The following is a 22,920-nucleotide window of genomic DNA, read 5'->3' on the forward strand; positions in this document are numbered from 1 at the left end:
ATTTGTTGTATAAACACAAATTTCTCTGGCTAATAAAATCCTTATATATAGCTATTCCCAGTGGAAAACATGAGCTTTATAGGGACATAAAGCAGGCAATAGAAGACACCTGGTGCGTAACCAACAAAGTTATTTGTGAGGAAAGGCAGAAAAGAAAACACAGAAAGGAGCAACAAAGAAATTAAAAAGAAAGAAAATCTGTATGTACTGAAAGAAATGAGAAGAAAAATGAAATAAATTTTTCAAGATGTCTTAAATGACAAAAATGACGTGAATTTTATTCTTAAAAGAAATTTAAAGTGGGAACACATAATTGTAATTACAGGATAGGGAATAGAAGGGATGTATATTAAACCAGTAATAAGGACAGATTTTTAAAGCAATCCACAGGGATAATGCATTGTAGTTGGAGCCAGAGAAAGTAAAGAAAAGGACACCCTTCAAGGATATAAAAGCAAAGCACATTTGTTTTTAATGAGAATTTAGGAGGAAGAAAAAGTCACAAATGTTTTAGTGCAGAAGTCTGCCTTGTGGTTGCTGTCTTGGGGAATCACATCTGACACCTCATTACCCTGTGTTACATTGTAGCAGCTGGAAGCCAGGTCTGCCTCTGCACAAGATGCTAATGGAAAATGTACCAATATCTTCCAATGACCTTTACTCTTTTTGGGGGTGGGGGAGTTTTCCAGGGATTGAACTCAGGAGCACTCCACCACTGAGCCACATCCCCAGCCCTATTTTGTATTTTTGATTTACAGACAGGGTCTCATTGAGTTGCTTAGCACCTCACTTTTGCTGAGGCTGGCTTTGAACTTGCAATCCTCCTGCCTCAGCATCCCAAAGTCCTTTACTCTTGATACACCTTTCCAGTGCCTTTTTCCTCGAAGAACATAACCATTCACTGCTTTCCTTGCTTTTTCTCCTCATCTCTAGTTAAGTAACTTCTTTTTGCAAGTTTAAAGCCCTAGCTTCAGTTAAACGAAACTCCAAACTTGAGTTTACATTACTTTTTTTTGGGGGGGGGGGGCAAGGATTGAACTCAGGGCATTCAACCACTGAGCCACATCCCCAGCCCATTTTTGTATTTTATTTAGAGACAGGGTCTTGCTGAGTTGCTTAGCACCTCACCCTTCCTGAGGCTGGCTTTGAACTTGCCATCCTCCTGTCTCAGCCTCCAGAGCTGTTTAGATTACTTATTAACAAGGTGTCTGGATACTAAACACTCTTGTGCATGTTGTGGTTCACTATTCATCTCATCTTAAAGTAAAATCTAAGTGACAGGAAGTCAGAAAATTGAGCTCCTTGTGTAGCCTCTGCTCACATAACTTAAAAAAATAAATTGAGCTAAATAATTTGAGAGGCATTTCATCTTTATTATCCTTTACTTTTTCCTGGCTCTTCAATTTTAGAAGGAAGCATTTTCAACTTTTTTTCTCCCTTTTATACTATTAAACATTTAACATTTTGGATTTATGAGTTTTGGATGGATGCTACTAAAATTACCATAAATTAAGTTTCCAAGATATGAAGTCAGTTTCCTGTGTCTGAATGTTCTGAAAGCCTTCTGTGATGTATGGGCACATTCCTTTAGAAACTATGAAGCAAAACTGCTTACACTTTCACTTTCAATAGGTTAATACCATTTAATCCACCTTCCCTCTAGGCTACTTATAGAGTACACCTCCGTGGCGCCAGCGCTGTCTTGCTTATCTTAATTTGGGATTCAGAGTCTAAGCAATTTACATTTTCCCAATAATATATCAAAAAGTCTCTAGCACCTTACTGCACAAGCTGGAGTTACATGACTCATGCGTAAAGCTGCTTCTTAATGAAACAGAAAATAAGAAGATTCAGCGATCTAAATAATTGGTTTCAGTGAATTTTTTAAACTTTGAAAACAGAATTTAACAAACCTATCATTTAAATGAATCCAAATGTTCTTAAGGTGCCTTTGGAGAAAATTGATGTAATTAGTAAAATGCTTTTTAATAGATGGGGAGGAAATGATACAGAGAGGTTTAAAAGCTTATGCATTACCTACAGTCTGTGGAAGGGAATTCAGCTGCCACCCATCAGACACCTAGATTTCGAGGTTCTGGGGGCAAGGTCACATCCATGGGTTAGCAATTTGATTGCTATATAATTTTAACTTAAATCTGTGGGCCACCACACTACACATGCTTTCACTGAATATGGAAATCATCTTTGATTTTAAAAGGCAAACTGTGATAAAGCAGGAGATGAAGAAAGGGGAGAGATTAGAACATTCTCTTCAAGATAAACAGCTGTAAAAGACCCAGTTAGTTCTTTTCACTTGGTGGATTGTTTTGTGAAGTTCACTTTGATGAGCATTACAGGTAGAGGGGCTCAAATAAAGAGTCCTTGGAGATCATAGTCATACCCTACCTCCCAGTATCTGTCTTCACCCTAGCTTTTTGTCATCAGCAGAGGATGGGGGTCACTGCTGTCAGCAAAGTTAGAGAATATATAAGAGCAGTATCTCTGGAAACATGGAGACCTTCTCTTAAAAGAGCAATTCTTCTTCCCAGTGGTCACTCCTGGAGTGACCCAGGAAGTATGTCCTAACAATTATGAAAGGTAGGAGTCTAAGGGTACTTTCCAACAATGAACTTAATAAACACAGAGAAAACTTTAGAGAAATGAGTAGAACAAAGGTATAGATAGAGAAGAAATGGTTTAAATGTTGTGTTGCTGGTAGTGTTTTTTCTAATGCTCAGAAAAAGGGCAGGAAGGCTGAAGGCAAATAATCATCATCATCTATAAAGTGGGTCTTTGGCACAAGCAAATTCTGATTTACAGTTTGGAGGAGGGAAGGGAAGAGGAAAATGGAACTGGGAGAGGAGGGTGTGGAAAGGTAGACCTCCTGGAGAGAAGAGGTGGGGCCCCTATTTTGCCCGGAAGACAGGAATTCCAGTTACCAGGACCTCACACTCTGTGCTGGTTTCAGGCCTCCCTGAAGCTCCCAGCCATGCGTCTCCTGGGCAATCACTTGGCAGTTCTCCTCACATGCCAGGGGAGGGTGCAATGCTGAAGTGGATTAGAGGTTTACCCTCCAGGCTATTTTCTCACCCTCTGAAGAACTTGTAATTGAAGTGGAATAATAATAACACTTTAGATTTTTATATGGTTTTACAACTTGAAAAGACAAAAATTACAACAACATTGGAAAATACATGGTTTTCTCATTTTATTTAATGAGCTGAATCTAATCTCTGATTGCAAATGAGGCTCATAGAAACTTAATCTGAGGACATAACTGAACAAATAATGTTAGTTCCGTGAATGCAGACATTTTTTCCCTGTATTAAAACTTGAACCAAAAAGGGATATGGGATCAAAATGTTAGTATTCACTACCAAAAATTTTCAGAAAATGTTTTTTTTTTTGTAATTAGACATAGCATTTTATCCACTTCAAAAAAAAAAAAAAAGACTCCATGACAAGTTTCTCAGTTGAAACAACTGTAGTTATAACTTGAATCATATCACTACAATTTTAAGTAGAAGTCCCTTTAACTGTCATGACAAGTAATGATATGGATAGTATATTACTTGGCTGGTCTTCAAAAAATGATTAGGGCATTTCATCCCCACCCATGTCCCCATCCTGACAATTCTGTGCTCACACACACTCTTGACAAATAGGACATGGGCTAGATTTTCAGGGTTCACTTAGTTCTGGACCTGGCACCTTGACTTACAGCCTAACTCTGTTTACTGCTCTTGGGCCAACCTTGCTTACTACTCTATGAATGTTGATTTATACCATAAGTTTGCTTAAATTATTGAATTTTTACATGTAGCAAATTATATGCTCAAATAGTGTAGCATCAAACCCCTTCAACTGTCTAAGACATCTTTAGGCTATGAGTTATAAAAGTGTAAGTCCCATCAAGGTCCAGACTGGGTCTTTTGTACAACTTTGTGTTGTATAATCTAGTATAGTGTCATATAGTAAATGTGTCATAAATACTTATTGAAAGTGAATAAATTATGAATATTTATTGAATGAATGAATGTATAAATGATAAGTGAAACCAGGCATGAATTAAACTTCAATATTCCTTGGTACTCTGGCTAAATCTCGGAACCTTGCACTTTGATCATTGAAGAGAGAATAATTTTAATTATATCATAAGATTGCTGTAAAGGTTTAAATAAGAATATAAAAAAGCATTTTATCGGGTTGGGATTGTGGCTCAGGGATAGAGCGCTTGCCTAGCATGTATGAGGCACTGGGTTCAATTTTCAGCACCACATATAAATAAATGAATAAAATAAAGGTCCATCAACATCTAAAAAATTTTTTTAAGAAAAGCATTTTATCAACAGGTAAGACTCAAATATGCTATTCTAATGATTCTTATTTAAAATATTAGTCTTATTATACTGAGTTTAATTCCAACTTAGCAGAATTTCTAGACTACATGAGACTTCTTCATTTATTATATTGTTTACATAATATACAATAAAACAATTTTTACTTTTGTTGTTGCTTCAAAATAACATTAATGGCAGGAAGTGTTTTACAGAGTTATCTCAATGTTTGAAGCAATCCTGAGAGGTAGCTGTTAGCCCATTTTTATAGAAAAACGATGATAGGTAAGAGTTCCTGATCTAGTATAACTAGTCTTTTAATCATAGAAGCATTTGTTCAGCATAGAAGGGCAAAATAAATATGCAGGCCATTGGCAAATACAAGTCTCTCACAGAATCTCAGAAGGCTGTGAAAAACTCCCAACAGTAGGTGGCCTTATGTTTCCAAAACAATCCTGGAATCACCATGAGCTTGGTGTGATTTTGTGATTTTAATATTTGGATTTGAAGAATCTACCTGTAAGCACATGAATCATTTCTCCTCAGTACAGCTGACGTTACTGATAGAATGAAAATACTCGGAGACTTTCCTAACTATGTGTTGACCTCAGCAGAACCTTCTCCATCAACACTAGTTTACACATATTCAAAACACTGACACAGGCAATTCTCAAAAAATGAACAGGAAACAATAGAAGAAAACATCTATTTCATAACAAATGAAGCATAACATGTGAAGAGATCTTCAAATTCTAAAGTCTGAAAACCTACTCGTTGACCTGAGGGTCTTTACTGTGGGCCCTTGGACTCGCTTGTCCTATATTTCAGTTGTATACATTTCTATTTTTTTTAACCCCCCAAAACGTAAGTGTATTGAGAGTAGGAACTGCTTATGATTCATATTTTTAATCTATTTCCAGACAGACTTCTTCATTATTGAGGCCAATTCCTTATTGGATGTGATTCAGTAAATGTAAATGATGTTTGCTCATCACTCAGTTGAAAACTTAAAAGCTTACTCTTTTTCTTTGCTCTTTATTACTTTATTCATATACTTCACCTACAACACAATTAATCTATTTAAAATATACTATTCAGTCATTTTCAGTAGATTCCATGACTGGTACAACTTATCACTTTAGGCAATTTAGAATATTTTATTAACCCCAAAAGACCCCCCACAATGCACCCCTTACTCCTTAGCTATCATCATCCAATTCTCTCAGTTCCCCAGCCCCAAGTGAACACTAATTATTTAAAAACAGTTACTTCTCAGTATTGCTGTATTTAGAGATGTGTCTGTGTAGAATATCTCATGTCAAGAGAATCATATATGTTAAAACTTACTTTTGAGATAAAACCAAAAACAAATTTAAACATGTAAATCATCTTTTGTTATTTTTGCCATTTTTGTTTGACATGGTGTATTTTTTACATAGATAATTCTTTTCTACCTGTTTCTCTTTCAAAAGCATGCCTTGAAAAAGAAGAAAATATAGTCATCTAAGTATTTTAGTCAGAAGCAATCCTCCTCTAAGGAATTTTAAACTTCAAAAGTGGAAAAATGTCTTGGGCTATTGCCAATTTCATTTGTGACCATATAAAAGTACAAATTGTTACTTAGGGTCTTCAGGTTCAGCATTCCCTTTAATTCCTTCACTGTGTCATCAATTTTTGTTAACTCATTGTGATGCAGCAGGAGGATATGCAACGAAGGCAGATAGTGCAGGCCTAAAAAAAATGAACAAGATTTGCAGCATTTTTAAATTTATTATTTATTTTTAAATTGATAAATGAAAACAAACATTCAAGATGGCTAATTAGACATGCTAACTAAACAAAAGATATTATAGCTGGTAAAAGAGGAATGCCTATTAATGATATTATAAATCATTGTTAAACCTACAAACAAAGCAAATGAATTCAAATAGTTATTTGAATTGTGATGTAGAAATATCTTTCCACTACTACTGCTTTACTGGGTTTTCTGTTAACACTGATTTTTGCTTGTTTGAATTTGGACAGGTAATTTGCTTTCTTCCCTTTGTTTTTGTAGGGTGTGTGTGGATGCATGTGCATGAATGTTACTTAGATTTATAATGCCAATCAAGGGAATAACTACTCATCCAATTCAATTTCTTCTTCCAAATTGAAAAGTACTTTTATACAATAGAAAAACCACATATCCGTATCATTTTTATTTTTCCTAAATTATACATTTTCCCACATTTTTAGACATAAATGTAAGTGAGTTAAGTGTGTATCATAGTCCCATCATGTTTAATTGACAACATTTTCTTTCTTAATGGTACATGAAATTATGGTAAGTATCAAAAATTTATGACACTTTGATTCCATCATTTATGGTATTAAAGAGAAGTGTTTTGTTCGGTACTTCTTCATATTTCATGATCATGGCACCTCATATACTTTTATATCTGTCTTGACATTGTTAGGTTAGAGATTGTTGCACTTATAAAATTAACTTGGAGTGGAAACAGGAATATAGCTGGTAAAAATCATATCCAGTAAAATCTTTTAAGACTATAATATTTTAATATTTATTAGTGCTCTCAAATATTGTTAAAATTTGTTTCCACAATATTTAGTTTGTGTCCAACTGTGCAGTAGAGTGGCAAGTTTCCTATGTTAAAAAGAGATTTTTTTAAAAGATCAAATAAGACACATGACAATACTAAGTTAGAAAAGCAATCTAACAGCACATTTCTTGAAATGTAATAAGAACATTTAAAAATAGACTGTCACATCTTTTTAAGAGAATTATTAAAACAAATCTTTGCACATCATTAATGGTTATCATAGTTGAAAATTATTACTTAATTGAAAACCTATTCAATCAAAGAAAATTTAAGACATACCTACTATCTCAAATATTGCATTGTTGTTTAGATATAGTTCGGTCAGACAGTGATTTCTAGTTAAAAATGCTATCCCATGGAGCTGAAAATAAAAGAAAATAATAGATTTTTCTATAATAATGGTAGATATGTATTCATAATCATAATAAGACAATAGAAATGCAGCCTTTGCAGCAATTATTAATTATCTGTGGCCTTTTGGACTAGGTTGTGAATTTTATCTGGATTGCCATTGAGGACCAAGTGATGGAAAGTATAATTTTAACTTAAAATTAACTTCTCTTTCCACACTTGATGAAATTCCATTGCCTGTCTTCATCAACCTCTGTAATCTGGCCTCATCCTTTTGCTCTGGCAATGTTTCCCTTACTTCTGCTCCATGTAGTTTCATGAGATTTGGCTTGATGCATCCATTAATTCACCATCTATTATTATTATAAGCCAAGTATTTTCTCTTCAGATAACGCTGCTGGTATTTCTACATCTGTAGGAGGCAGAATTTCCCTTTGCAGGCATGTCCTTGTTCCTGGAACATTTCTGATTATTTTTAAGGATCAGCACCAGCCCAGCAAGACATAGGAAACCCTACATGAGTGAGTTGTCACAGTACATTTTCACAACTTCAGAGATTTTCTAAAACCAACCTTTGGCCTCCTTGCTTGACTTTTTTTCTATTTTGACCCACATTTGTTCTTCTCTAAATTTGTACCTGCTCCAGCACTTTGAGTTGTAGCTCTTGAATAATAGTCCAATTCTGAACCCTCTTTGCCCTACTCTGAAAACCATCTTTTCTTCCCAGTCTCAATATCTTTCTAGTATGCAGATCTCTCAGTTTAGCTGAGAACTGTGTAATCTGAATGGACACAGGAGGCAACTCTGCCCATCAGGTCTGACGCTAACAACTTAGCCAGCCACTGGTCACAACTAGAGGACAAGGCACAACGTGATCCTGTTCTGTTACTTTGCAGCTCATCGTTTCTCACAAGGCCTCTCCTGACAAATACTGTGTTCACGAACCTCAATTTTCTTGACCACTTCAACATTTATTTGATTTGTACAATTAGTCACTCAATCACTAATGTTTTGTGTCTCCCTTAAGGAAAGGAATCATATTTCCCCAGTAGCTTATATTTTCCACTCCCTGCTCTCCAAACCATATGGTGAAGTTGCATTCTTATTTTTCAGATTTGATTTAAAATTCAGTGTGTATGAGTTAGAAATAAATGCTCTTTTGAAATAAGTACTCTCTTGAAAATTCCCCAAATGAACCAGGAAGTACTATATACATGATAGAAGATATTCAATGCTAAAATGTATTTCAGAAATCCTCTGTTAGCCTTCAAGAAGAACCCCATTTAAAAACATTGACTCTATAATCTTTATAAAATTTTCCTCATTTTGTTTGAATTAGATGAGACATGTCTCATCTATAGTCTTAGAGGAGGGCAGGTATATTCTAAGAGCAGCAGGTAAGTTAAGTATTATATCTTTGCTACTTAAAAAAGGATCTAAGGGAGAAGCTTCTCATGCAATAGTTATCATAATCAAATATTAAGTCCATATATATATATATATATATATATGATCTTGACCATATATTATTATTATTATTATTACCATAGACCTATTATTATTCAATGGAATTGTTTTATCATTTGAGGAGTAGATTGAGTTAAATAGATGTCAACCCATGTGACAGTGAGAATTTATTAGAAATTTTATTCATATCCTTCTCATATTTCAGAAAAACCATTTTGGGTTGTAACCAAAGTTTGAAAACTAGTTTCTTTGGTGAGTTTTCATTTCTTTTTATATTGGTAACGTGCACAAATTGTGATGCTATAAAAAGGTTTGTGTACCATTCATCTCATCACTTCCAGACTCAACACCACAAAATTATGTCAGCACTCATTCCGCAGAACCACCAATGATTTCACCACAGTTTTCAGTAAGGCATGAGAGGACCTGTGTTTCTCCAAGGCAGGGAAACTGTTCACATAAGGAGGGGAAGAGTCCCAGGAGGCCTCTAGGCCCGTTCAGCTTTTCCTACTTCCTTTCACCTCTCCCTGGCTCTAATCATCACCACACTTGACATCAACGTAGGAAAAGAACACCAGTGGAAATCATCACCTCTTTTTCTCTCCTTGATTATTCATCTGCTGACCACACATGAATGGAACATTGCTAGTTAGTTGAGACTAATTTCTCTTGCATTGCTCATTAGCACAGAACACTAACAAATGTGACTGTTTCATCTTGATTATAAAATTGTAGTTCTTCCATTGACATCCTTGGATCATGACCACTGGAATATTAAGATTCCACTCTTTGTTAATGTGAAGTGGGTGAGAGGAAGTAGAATGAGAAGAAACAAAGATCGTAAGGACCTTTGAGGGCTATTAAAATATTTGGTGCAGAAGAGTGGTATTGCTCATTTTCACTAAAGTGAAAAAATGGCAGGGTAGAAGGTAGGGAAGGCAGAATAGTAGCTACAATGGCAAGAGACAAAAAAAGGAAAGTGTTATTCTAATTTATGAAAGCTGATGGTGGCTGAAAGTAGAGTAATGACAGTAGAAAAAGAACAACTTAGAGGAAATTGAGAGATTGTTTTAAGGTAGAATTCACAGAAATTAATACATATGGAAATTTAGCAAATTCATTAGTCAGAGACAGGAATTAGAAGACATACTAATTGTCCTGATACTCAAGCTAGTATTAAATAAAATGTTATATGCTTATTCATTGAAAAAATATGATTCATTCTAAAGATTTCCAAAAAACTTTATATTTAATGTAACAGTTCATAAGTTATAATATCTTAATTCAAAGTTTGGCTGATGGCAAGTGCTCCCTAAATGATAGCTATTATTACTTATTTTTAACCATTACTATTATTTTTGTACAGGTACATACACTTGCATTTAATGTGAAGCACTTACAGGAAACCACTGAGGTGTACTACCAAAGAAAAATATATACCAGCAAGAATTGAAAATGAAGAAGGCATAGTTTAGAGCACAGTTCTCAACCTCTCCCACTTACAATACTCTGAACCACAAAATTCTTGGATTTGGGGACATGGGGCAGTCCTGAGCATTTCAACATGTTTAGCAGCATCTCTAGCCTCCACCCACTAGGTGCCAGTAGCACATACACTCCAGCTGTGATAATCCAAACTTTCTAGATAATATGAAACACCCCTTAGGAAAGGATCATATTATTTATTTTATGCTACTTACTCCATTCTCCAGTAAGTATTTACCTAGGAGGAAACTGAAGCTCAGAGAAGTTAAACAAATTTCTCAAGATCCATGGATCATAAGTAGGAGAACAAGGATGAAAATCCAAGTCTGACTTTCAAAGCATCAATTGGCATATTTTTCATCATAATTCGGCTTCTTTATTTGGGGTGAGGACTTTTATATAAGTCATCTATAAGTTATTAATTTGACATTAGATCAAGTACTAGGAAATATTTTATAAATAAATTTATTTCTAGTATTTCAGCAATAACCCCCAAACATATCTATATTGCACACAGAAACATTTGACCTGAAATGTAAAGAAAAAAAAAGAGAAATATAATAATCTTGGATATATATATATATATATATATATATATATATATATATATATATATATACACTTAATCTTCACTATAAACACATGAGGTAGAGTACTATTTATATTTTACTTTAAGATGTTAAAACTAAGACATGGAAAGGCTAAATAACTTGCCCAAGATTATACAGTTAGTATTTGATGAACCTGGGGTTTGACTCAGGCTCTGGAGTCCCTGTTGGAAACCACTACAGTTGAGTAACACTAGGGTAGGAAGCTGAGCTATCCAGATCAGTTCATTCTAGACTTAATTTGAGCCACTGGCTGGACTGGCTACATCTACCTGATGCATATCTTAACCTCTCAAATTGTATGGATTCTTTTCAACATTTTTTCTAAACTGGTCACCCAACTTCAGCATAGCTTTGGGTCCTAAGTACTCTTCTATTCTTTCCCCACTCCACAAGAGAGGTTCTTATTTTTTTTTCCCAGCAAACCTAGATAGATGACTATGGTTACCAATAAATCCAAACTAAAAGAACTACCCAAAAATAGTGCTAAGCAACCTCAGATACAAGTAAGGATACTTACTCTTGGCTTTTATTCAAACTTTCCTTTTAGCATTTCTTTTTTCTCTTGATATTGTCTTTACCTTGACCCTTGTTATTACTTTTTCCTTCTTATTTTATTACCTTACAACATCCCATTTCTTCTAGAGGCAAAATACTATATAATTCATAAAGATTAAGATATTAGGTATCTCAGGGTATTTTTTTTGAAATTAAAGGATTATGATCAATGATTGACTTTACCTAAGAAAACTTTTAAATATCACTCAATTTATGCTCTAAAACAACTTCCTAAGATACCAGCTTGTAAAATCAGCTTCAGGGGCTATGTTCATGAAAATAAAGTAGTATCATGGATAAGAAAAATGGCTTCAAAAAGTTTATGCTATTGTGAAACAAGACCACAGATCTTAGATTTTTGAGAGAATCTCAAAATTGTACATATGATAAAAACTCTTAAAATATGCAAGGAATGCATCTCAACACAATAAAAATAGGATAAACCTGTAGCTAATATAATTCCCAGTGCCAAAAACTAGAGCTTTTCCTCTAAGATCGGGATCAAGACAAGAATACTCAATCTTGCCACTTCTTTGCCAGAAGATGCTAACAAAAGTTCTGCCAGTGTAATTAGACAAGAAAAAGAAAGAAAAGGCATTCTAAAAGAAAATGAAGGAATGAAATTTGTCTCTACATGCTAACAGAGAAAAATCTGAAGATTACATACATGTGCACAACTTGCTTAAAACAGATAAATGAATTTTGTAAAGTTCTAGGATACAATATCAGCATACAAAAATTAGTTTAATTTTTACATACTAGTAATCATCTATCCAAAAATAAAATTAGGAAAAGAATTCTATTTATAATAGTAATAATAACCCAAATTACTTAGGTATAAATTTATCCAAAGAGGTAAAAGAACTATATATTGAAAATTAAAAAAACACTGATAAAGATATTGAAAAAAAACCCATAAATTTATAGAAAGACTGCATGTTCATGACTTAGAAATTTCTAATTAATACTGTGAAAATGTCCCTACTACTCAAAGCAATCTACATATCCAGTGCAATCCTTCAAAATTCCAGTGCCTTTATTTTTTGAATAGAAAAAATATCCTTAAATTTACATGTAACCACAAAAGACCCTGAGTAGACAAAATAATCTTGAGCAAAAAGAACTAAGCTGGAAGCATCTTACTTCCAAATTTCAAAACACATTATATAAAGCAATTGTAATCAACACAGCATGTTACTGGCATAAAAATAGGCATACGGAATAATGGAACAAGGTAGAGAGCCCAGAAATAAACCCACATATTTATGGTCAATTACTTTTTGACAAAGATGCCAAGAACATACATGAGGAAAGGACAGGCTCTCAAGATGTTAGGAAAACTGTGCATATGCAGAAAAATGGGATTGTATCCTTATCTCAGAAATATGCAAAAGTCAATTTGAAATGGATCAAAGACTTAAATATGAGACCTGAAACTACTAGAAGAAAACATTGAGGGAAAAAAATACACAACACTGATTGGGGCAACAACTCTTTGGTTATAACCATGAAAGCACAGTCAACAAAAGTAAATATAGACAAATGAAAAGAAATCTAACTAAAAAGCTTCTGCACAGCAAAAATAATAATAGACAAAATGAAGAGAAAATGTATACATACACACACATATATATGCATATATATGTATGTATATATAATCTGTATATATATATTGAGTATATAAAAATTCTATAACAAGGAAACAACTTGATTAAAAAATGGACTTGAATAGACATTTCTCAAAAAAAAAGAAAACCACCATACAAATAAATGGTCAACAGATACATGTAAAAACACTTATCCATTACTAATCATTAGGGAATTGCCAATTAAAATCATAATTATGTATTGTACACATGTCAAAATAGCTTTTATCAAAAAATAAAAGATTAGTGTTGATGATGTGGAGAAAACAGAAAGGGAATTTTATATATTTCTGGTGGAAAAGTAAACTAGTATAGCCATTATGGAAAATGGTTTGGATTAATAAACTAAAAATAGAATCACCATACAATTTAGTAATCCCACTTTGGAGTTTATATCCAAAGGAATTAAAATCAGCACGTTAAAGGGATACCTGCATTCCCATGTTCACTGTAGCACTATTCACAATAGCTAGTATATGGAATCAACCTAAGTGCTCATCAATGGATGAATGGACAAAAAATAAATGCAGTATATATACACAATGGAATACTAATGAGTCATAAAAAAGAGGGAAATCTTGTCATCTTCTTTATTTTTTTTTTAATTTTTTGGTACTGGAGATTGAACCCAGGGTTGCCAAGCCACTGAGTCATATCCTCAGCCCTTTTTTTGAGTTTTATTTAGAGAGAGGGTCTCACTGAGTTACTTATGGCCAAGCCAAGTTGCTGGAGTTGGCTTTGAACTTATGATGATCCTCCTGCCTCGGCCTTTCATGCCACTGGGATTACAGGTGTGAGCCACTGTGCCCAGCTTCCTGCCATTTTCAACAGTATAGATTAACCTGAGGACATTATGCTAAGTGAAATGAGCCAGGAAAGGACAAACTCCACATGATCTCACTTGTATGTGGAACCCAAAAAAGTTGAATTTCACAGAAGTACAGAATACAAAGATGGTTATCAGAGGACTGGAGGATAAGGAAGAATGGAAAGTTTGTTGATCAAAGGGTAAAAAGTGTCAACAGGTGATATACGTTTTGAGACTTTCACACAGCAAGGTGACTATAGTCAATAGTATTATGTATTTCCAAATAAGTAAAAGAGTAATTTTAAATCTCTCACCATAAAAAATGGTGAGCAAGCAGAAACTTTAATTAGTTCAATATAATTATTCTATATTGTGTACATATATCCAAACATCATGTGTTATAAATTCCCTAAATGTATGCAATTATGATTTTTAATTAAAATAATATTAATAAAAAATCATACACATGAGATTGTGTGAGGAAAATGACATTGTTAAATGTATAGATTATACACACATATCTAATTTTGTTTCATCCAAAAAGGTATCTAAAATGACAGTAAAGGAATTGTTTTGAAACACATGTTTTAATAAGGACAAAGAAATCAGGAAATGAGACAACAGTAATATAATGTGGGGAGCTGAAAAGTATATGTCAAGTGGCAACAGAATTATCAGAAATAAGAGAATCTAATTCTAAGTCAGAGAATATTACTCAGCACTAAAAAATAATAAGATCATGACATTTGCAGGGAAATGGATGGCGTTAGAGCAGATTATGCTAAGTGAAGTTAGCCAATCCCAAAAAAACAAATGCAGAATGTCTTCTCTGATATAAGAGGGTGACTCAAGATGGGAAAGACAGGAAGAGCATGGGAAGAAGATTTCCTCTACATAGGGAAGAGGGGTGGGAGGGAAAGGGAGGGAGAAAGGGAATTGCATGGATGGTGGAAGGAGATCCTCATTGTTATACAAAATACATGTATGAAGATGTGAGAGAAAAAATAATAGTGTTACCCTATATTAGGTAGAGAGAAGTGATGGGAGGGGAGGGGAGGGGATGGGGGGATAGGAAGGATAGTAGAATGAAACAGACTTTATTATTACTGTGTGTATATATGTGAATGCATGACCAAGTGATTCTGCAACCTGTATACTCAGAAAAATGAGAAATTATATCCCATCTGATTCAAATGCATGATATGTCAAAGTCATCCTACTGTCATGTGTAACTAATTAAAACAAATAAAAAAATAGTAAAAAAAAAGAATCTGAAATATACCACAATGTTTTAAAAAGACTCAATTATTGGAAGTAAAAATAAAGAGGAAGGAATTAAATAAGAATTATATCCTTGTCAACACTTGTCTTTTTTGATAATTAGGTATCCTAACAAGTATGAGCTGACTAAAAATATATTGTATGTTATCTTTTCCTTGTTTCAAGGAGAAAATATCCTCTCTAACCTCTTTTCTTCCTCTTTATTTTTACTTTAAGTTATTAAGTCTTTTTAGAACATTGTGGTGTATCTTTCCCCTTGTCAAGAACAGCTGTTTAAGAAGCCTAGAGAATGTTCTCAGACTACTACTAGACAACGGAACCTTTCTTACCACAGAAAGACTGGAGACTTATAGATGGAATAATGCATAGTCCCCACTAGGCAGAGTTGAATGTAGAGGGTCTGAAAACAGAAGGATTAGGGGAATGCATGAACACTGAAAGCTGAGAACACTCAGCCCTCTGTCCCCAGGTTGGCTTCCTTTATCCTTGGGCAGAGGATTGAAAATGACTTTTCTGGAGATTTCAAATATCAGGAGAGAGATCCCAGTTTACTAATACCAGGGTTTCCCCCAGATCTGCCCAGTCATTCCACTTTACAATGAATCTCACAGTTGTCAAGCTCCAGCCACACATGCTTAATACTTCCCGTTGACATTTTAGACCTCCATCTTAATTGCAACCAGTTAGTCAAGAACATTTCATGAAAAATTCTGTCATAAAAAAAGGAGATTAAAAGAAATAAATGGAAACCAGATTAATTTAGAAAAAAATAGATACAATGTAAACAGCAACAGCAACACCATCATCATGATTATGCTTGAAAAGATTAGGATATTTTATCCTTGAAACAAGGAAAAGATAACATAAAATATATATTTTAATCAGCTCATACTTGTTAGGATAGCTGTTATCAAAAAAGATAATTGTTGACAAGAATGTGGAGAAATTGGAACAGTTGCACACTCTTGGTGGGAATGTAAAATGGTGCAGGCACTATGAAAGACATGGGGAAACTCCTCAAAAATTTAAACATAGAATTTCTACATAATCTAGTAACCTCACTTCTGGATATATACCCCAAAGAATTGAAATTAGGGTCCCAAGGAGTTATCTGCATCCATGTTATTTGCAGCATTATTTAAAGTAGCCAAGAGGAGGAAATAACCCAAATGTCTATCAAAAGGAAAAGGGGATGAAGAAAATCGGTTATCTAAATATAATGGAATGTTATTCAGCCTTCAAAAAGAAGGCAATCCTACAGTTTTGACAACTTGGATGGACCTGTGGGAAATTATGTTAAGTAAAATAAGCCTTTCCTTCAAGAATAAATACTATACAATTCCTCATAAGTGGAATCTGAACTAGCCAAGGACTGCAGCGAGGTGGGTGAGTCTCAGATATACAAAACGAATGCATTCTAGAAATCTGCTGTAAAATATGGTATACTTAACAATGTGGTATGGTATGCATTAAAAAATTTATTAAGAAGTTGAAGCTGGGTAAGGTGGCACATGCCTGTAATCCCAGCAGCTTGGGAGGCTGATGAGCCAGGAGAATCAGGAGTTCAAAGCCAGCCTCAGCAATGGCGAGGCGCTAAGTAACTCAGTGAGACCCTGTCTCTAAATAAAATACAAAGCAGGGCTTGGATGTGGCTCAGTAGTCAAGTGCTCCTGAATTCAATCCCCGGTACCAAAAAAAAAAAAAAGAAGAAGAAGAAGAAGAAGAAAAGAAAAAAAGGAAAGAAAAGAAAAGTAGTTGAATCTTGTGTTGTGTTCTTACTACAAAAAGAAGCAAACAACAACATACAAAAATGATACTTGGAATATTTTTGAGTGATTGATGTTATCCCCTTGATTGTAGTGAAAGTCTCATGAGTATATACATATGTTCAAATTCATCAAGTTGTATACATTAAACACATGCAATTTTTTGTGTATGATTTGTGCACCAATAAAATTGTTAAAAAATATATTCTTTAATAAAACAACGTAAAATTGCATAAAGGTAATACAAATACATTTTAATATAAAATATCTTATTATATAAACATAATTGTGCTATACTATTATAAAAGGATAATATAAAAATAAACACAGAAACTAGGCGAGGTGGCACACCCCTTTAAATCCTAGCTGCTCTGGAGGCTGATATAGAAGGATTGTGTCCTCAAAGCCAGACTCAACAACTTAGCAAGGCCCTAAGCAATTTAGCAACATAAAATATAATATAAAAGGGGCTGGGAGATAGGTGCAGTGGTACACAACTGTAATTCCAGGAGGCTGAGGCAGGAGGATGGCAAGTTCAAAGCCAGCCTCAGCAAAAGTGAGATGCTAAGCAACACAATGAGACCCTGTCTCTAAATAAAATACAAAATAGGGCTGGAGATGTGGCTTAGCAGTCAAGTGCCCCTCAGTTCAATCCCTGGTTACCCCACCACCACCACAAAAAAAGTGGGGGGGGTGCTGGGGAATGGCTCGGTGGTTAAGTGCCTCTGGCACAATAAATAAATAAATAAACAAACATACAAATGAATGAAAAAGAGCCCTTGAAAAATAAAAACCTGAAAGGAGATATAAGGAACATATTACATCCTATTAGGAGAGTTGGAAGAGAAAGTTGAGGAACTCTTCCAGAAAGTAGAAGAAAATGACAAAGAAACAAAAATAAATTTTCAAAAACTGAGAATATAAAAGAAAGTTTGAAAATGAGGTCAGTGTTTAACATATACATATAGTTCCAGGAACAGAGAACTATAGACATAGAAGAGGAAGAAATCAATATACTTTAAGCAAATATCTCCAAATTAAAAGACATGAGTTTCCAGATAGAAGTTTTCTCAAACCCAGCACAGTGGGTGATAAAGTTAAACCAATGCACATTATTGTGAAATGTCAGAACACTAAGAACAACAGAACATAAGAGCACACACACACACACACACACACACACACACACATCCCAAATTCAAGGATCAGAACTCAGATGGCTTCACATGCCTCAACAGCTACACTGAAAATTAGATGACAAAGGAGAGATGTTTTATTGTCAATGTAGAATTCTATTAGTCAGAGAAGCCAAAATATTGGTTGAAATGTGAGAATTGAAAAAACACAAGTACAAGCTTGCAGAATCTTAAAAAATTTATCACCTGCACTTCTGCACTCCTTTCTCAGGAAGACACTGGAGTATGTGCTCTAGGGGGGAAAAGAAAGACATGCAGTCTAAGAAACAGGAGAGGAGCCAAGGACACTCCCAGATGAAGGGTGATTGTAGTTGTATATAGTCTCACAGGGCAAGCAGTCCAGAGCGAGTCAGAAGGCCTGGGAAGACTTCAAGAAAATGAAAGTAGGGCTGGGTTTGTGGCTCAGTGGTAGAGTGCTTGCCTAGCATGTACGAGGTCATGGGTTCAATCACCAGCACCAAAGCCAAAACCAAAACAAAACAAAAAATGTAATTGAATGTATTAAGTAGATATGGTCAATTAACAGAGTTTAGATTGGTTGGATGGGAACAGCAGTTTTAAAATGTATTAGTTTGCTAGGGCTGCCATAATAAATACCACAGAATAGTTGGCTTAAATGGCAGGAAAATTTCCCTTACAGTTCTGGAAGCTGAAAGTCCCTGATCAACGTATTGAAAGAATTGGGTTTCATTCTGGTGTCTCTCCACGTGGCTTGTGGATAACAACCTTCTGGTGCCCTCTCATGATCTTCTCTCTGTATTGTGCACATGGCTAGTATTTCTCTGTGTCCTAATCTCTTCTTTTTATAGACACTGTCATGTTAGATTAGGCCCATGCTAATTATCCCATTTTAACTTAATTCTTCTCTCACTGCACAATCTCCATACACAGTCAAATTCTGAGGAACCAGAAATAAGGACTTCAATGTCTAAATTTGGTGGGGGGCTTGGGGGGGGGACACAATTCAGCCTGTAATGAAAATCAAATAAAAAATAAATCAGACAAATATAAACTCCAGGGAATCTAAGGAAATGCAATAAAGGAAAAGCAGAGTATAATACATGGCTTATTGTTCTGAAAAGCGTACTTTGTTATAACAATATAACCAGTGAATATTGATTTAACTCAAATTACAATACAACCACATCAGGAGACTGGGGAATGGAAAGTATGCATGTGTGTGGTAGATGTGGGGATGAGAAAGAACTAGATCGTCATCTTCCTCAATGAGAACAAAATAGCTATTGTGTAAAAGAGAAAACTCAAGAAGTAATAGCAATACTGGCGGGTGATTTAGAGAAATGTTGATAGGTAATAAAATATCACGTAAAGGAATTGAAAGTTGTTGCATCTGAAAGTTATTTCATCTATTGCCAACTTGTAGAGCTAGCTAATTCTTTAAACAATTGTTATATGTATAAATAGTTCTGTTGAAAGAAGAAATATATATATATATATATATGCAGGGAAATAGTATCTCTCTCTCTCTCTCTCATTGTGGATGAACACAATATCTTTATTTTTTATGTGGTGTCGAGGATTAAATCCTGTGCCCCAGACATGCGAGGCAGGTGCTGTACCACTGAGCTACAGCCCCAGCCCAGGATCTTAATATTTTATCTTGTGACTAGTGTGTGTGAGTTTCTTTGATTAGTACTTCACATAGGCCATCTCATGACAACCTTTGAAGTAATCTTGAAGAATAAATATGCTATATTACACAAGTGGAAACAGCTCTAAGAGAGAGGATGTGATTTGCTAAATACTGTTAGCTGGTTAGTGACAGAATCTGAGCTGTACCTGAACTTATCCTCTATTTACCTAATAACTACTCTCATCCAGGTTCTCTGACAGGAACATAGCAAATGTTGGTGCTATTTCTTTCATTTCAACTTCCTAAACATTACTTAACAAAATTTGGGAGTTACTTGTCACAATTTTTTCAATGCCTAGCATCTAAATATCCTCTCCATAATTCAAGATATTCACCATCCAATGAGTGTTGGTAGGAATCAGAACCCGCTCCCCACTGGACAAGGTATTTGTTTTCACAGTCTAGCAGGTAAAGCATACACAGCGCCTAGGCTAAGTCAATCCAATGCATCCACACTGAACTTCAAATCAAGAAATGGTAAGGCAAAGAGGTTGAGACAGTTGCAGTTAATTCTGGTGGTGGCAGGAATGGAGACAATATTTGTCTTCCATAGCACTGGAAATGATGGCAGTGGGTGTGTCCCGTGGCTGGTGCTGGCAACACCAATAGTGCAAGCTGGGGCTTTTCTTGTGGATTGGCAAGTCAAAACTGTTTGTAGAAACTGGTTCTATGACATGATTTTGACCACAGCTCCCTTTGATTCTGAGTATTTTCAGAACTTGATTCTTAAACTTCTGTAATATCTACCCAATATCTTTTCAATTATTAATTGTTCTGCTTAAAGTAGAAGCATGCTCTGTCCAGTGACCTTCTATTACCTGAACTAGTGTTCATGCAAAGAAAATTTCCTAGCTATGATTCAAATAAACAGAATCTAACATTTTCAAATGAACAAAAGTACTAGGCAAAATATTACCACATTAGTCTCCTCATATTTATAATTGATGTCCAATTACATGCCATTTGTGATTCACTGACAAAATGAGATTATTGTATTCATGAGACAATATCAGGGTTTTTATTTACTCATTCTTCCATTCAACAAACACTGTGGGGCATTTATGTGCAAGTCTCTGCTAAGTCCTGGAGGCATAGCAGTGAATAAAAAAGAAAAAAACAATTCCTACCTTTGTTGTAGTAGGGTGAAATTTAATAAACAACACACACAATAAGTAAAATGCACATTATAAGTTGCTAAGTGCTGTGGGAAGAAATAAAGCCTGGAGATGAGCCTGGGGAGGCAATGAGGCATTTTAGTGAGATTGGTCAGGTCAGCCTCCTGGAGGAAGAGCTATTTGGAGGGACTCATTGAAGGAGGAGTGGGGCCTGTGGTTATCAGTAGGAGAAGCACTAGGGGACAAACCAGGGCCTGGGCCCAGAGATAGGAGGGTGCCCAGAGTGGCTGGATAGAGTCAGTCAGGCACAGATAATAGGTGATGAAGACAGAGAGATATCCAGTGTCACACTTGTGTAGTTCCTTGTAGATTATTGAAAAAGTAACAAGGAGCCATCCAGGGTTTTCAGCAGAGGCATGGCATGTTTTCACTTAGATTTACATAATCACATTTTTTTGTTATACTGAGTGATTTTTGGCAGGTGTGTATGTGTGTGTATGTGTGTGTGTGTGTGTGTGTGTTTGTGTGTATGTGTGTGTGTGTGTATGTGTGTGTGTGTGTGTGTGAGAGAGAGAGAGAGAGAGAGAGAGAGAGAGATTTTTTTTCCCCCAGGGAGTTTTTGACCATGTGTGGGGATATTTTTGGTTGGTTGACATTGTGGGGTTGGGGAACCTCCTGGGAAACAATAGGTAGAGGCCAGGGATGGTACTGAACATTCTAAAATGCACAAGACAGCTCCCACCACCTGGAATTATACAGTTCAAAATGTCAGGAGCATCAAGGTTGAAAAATTCTAGAAAGAAAGACCACAGATTAGTGTGGAGAGCAGGTTGTGTCCTGCTCTGAGTTACTCTTGTTTTATAAAGCACATAGTTTGCCATGAGTTATTCCGTTTTGAATAAAAGTATCAAGGCAGAAGGACTCCATACCTTGTTTGTACAAATAAATAACCACCATTTATCCAGTACAACCGTAGAGCACAGATTGATAATTTATTCACGTGAATAAAAACTTATCAAATTCAATCAGGAGCACATGGACACTTGGGCATATCAGATCATGTCAGAAACACCAGACATAGGAGCTTCTCAATCTCATCAGAGGGAATCCCCTCACCTAACACCCATAAAAGGAAGAATACCCCAAGACTGAACACAGGTGCCACTGACCCTGACATCTGGTCACTTATTATAAACTTGCTCAGAAAAATTGCCACAGCACTGAAATAATAATAATAATAATAATAATAATAATAATAATAATAATTCTTTCTTTTTCTTTGCTTTTTTTTCTGGTATTGGAGATTTAACCTAGGGGTGCTGTACCACTGAGTTACATCTCCCTTTGAACTTCTGACTCTATCCCTGGACTTCTGCTTGGTGTGCTTTCTCCTACCAGTGACAGCCCATGACCCACTCTAAGTGACACTTCAAACTGTCTGGTGTCCACACCCTGGCCTCAACTCTGTGCAAGCTAATTCCTTTACCTTATCTGACCATCCGTGGTGACTGTTTTTGCATCTTCCCCTGCCTGTCCTCTTGGCACTGTCTCTTGAACCTATAGCCACCTTAATACTTTCTTAGCCTGTTTATAACCTCTATCATTGTGTGAAGCATGATGTGTGAGTGTTAATTACATTAGTAATTAAGATCACTTTGGAATAAAATAACTTATGGCCTTGGTCATTATACTAAGTGAAGCATAAGTATTTTGGTGAATTAAAGCTGATCAAAGTAATATAACTTGTAGATTTATTGTTATTCAACAAATTCTGACATTGTGGAAAGACACAATGTGTCTGGTCTGTGTTAATGACAACCAGGGATTAAACAACATAGTAAAATTCTGCAGTATTTTACATTTTTGTGTTAATTAAAAGAGTGTATTATTATATACTTGAGTATTAATATCTCAATATTTGCTAAATTTATATAAAATTTAAATATGAGTTGGGGAAAATTTTTAATAATTACACCAAATTATATAGGAGGAAGAAGAAGAAGAAAAAAACACAATATGTTTTCAGGATTCCTGAAATCACTTTTATG

General features: G+C 35.1%; 1 protein-coding gene across 1 annotated transcript in view; it reads right to left on the reverse strand.

Moving 5' to 3' along the window:
* Window positions 1-22,920, reverse strand: part of Lrrc72 (leucine rich repeat containing 72) — a 59,901-nt gene that overhangs the window by 11,456 nt on the left and 25,525 nt on the right. Inside the window, exons 4-5 of the mRNA XM_005328805.4 lie at window positions 7,217-7,298; window positions 5,958-6,068 (exon numbers count right to left, since the gene is read on the reverse strand). Of these exons, the coding sequence (XP_005328862.2) occupies window positions 5,958-6,068; window positions 7,217-7,298 (193 nt within the window). The remainder of the gene's footprint in view (window positions 1-5,957; window positions 6,069-7,216; window positions 7,299-22,920) is intronic.

The sequence above is a fragment of the Ictidomys tridecemlineatus genome, chromosome 2 (genome assembly GCF_052094955.1).
Source record: "Ictidomys tridecemlineatus isolate mIctTri1 chromosome 2, mIctTri1.hap1, whole genome shotgun sequence".
Lineage (NCBI taxonomy): Eukaryota > Metazoa > Chordata > Mammalia > Rodentia > Sciuridae > Ictidomys > Ictidomys tridecemlineatus.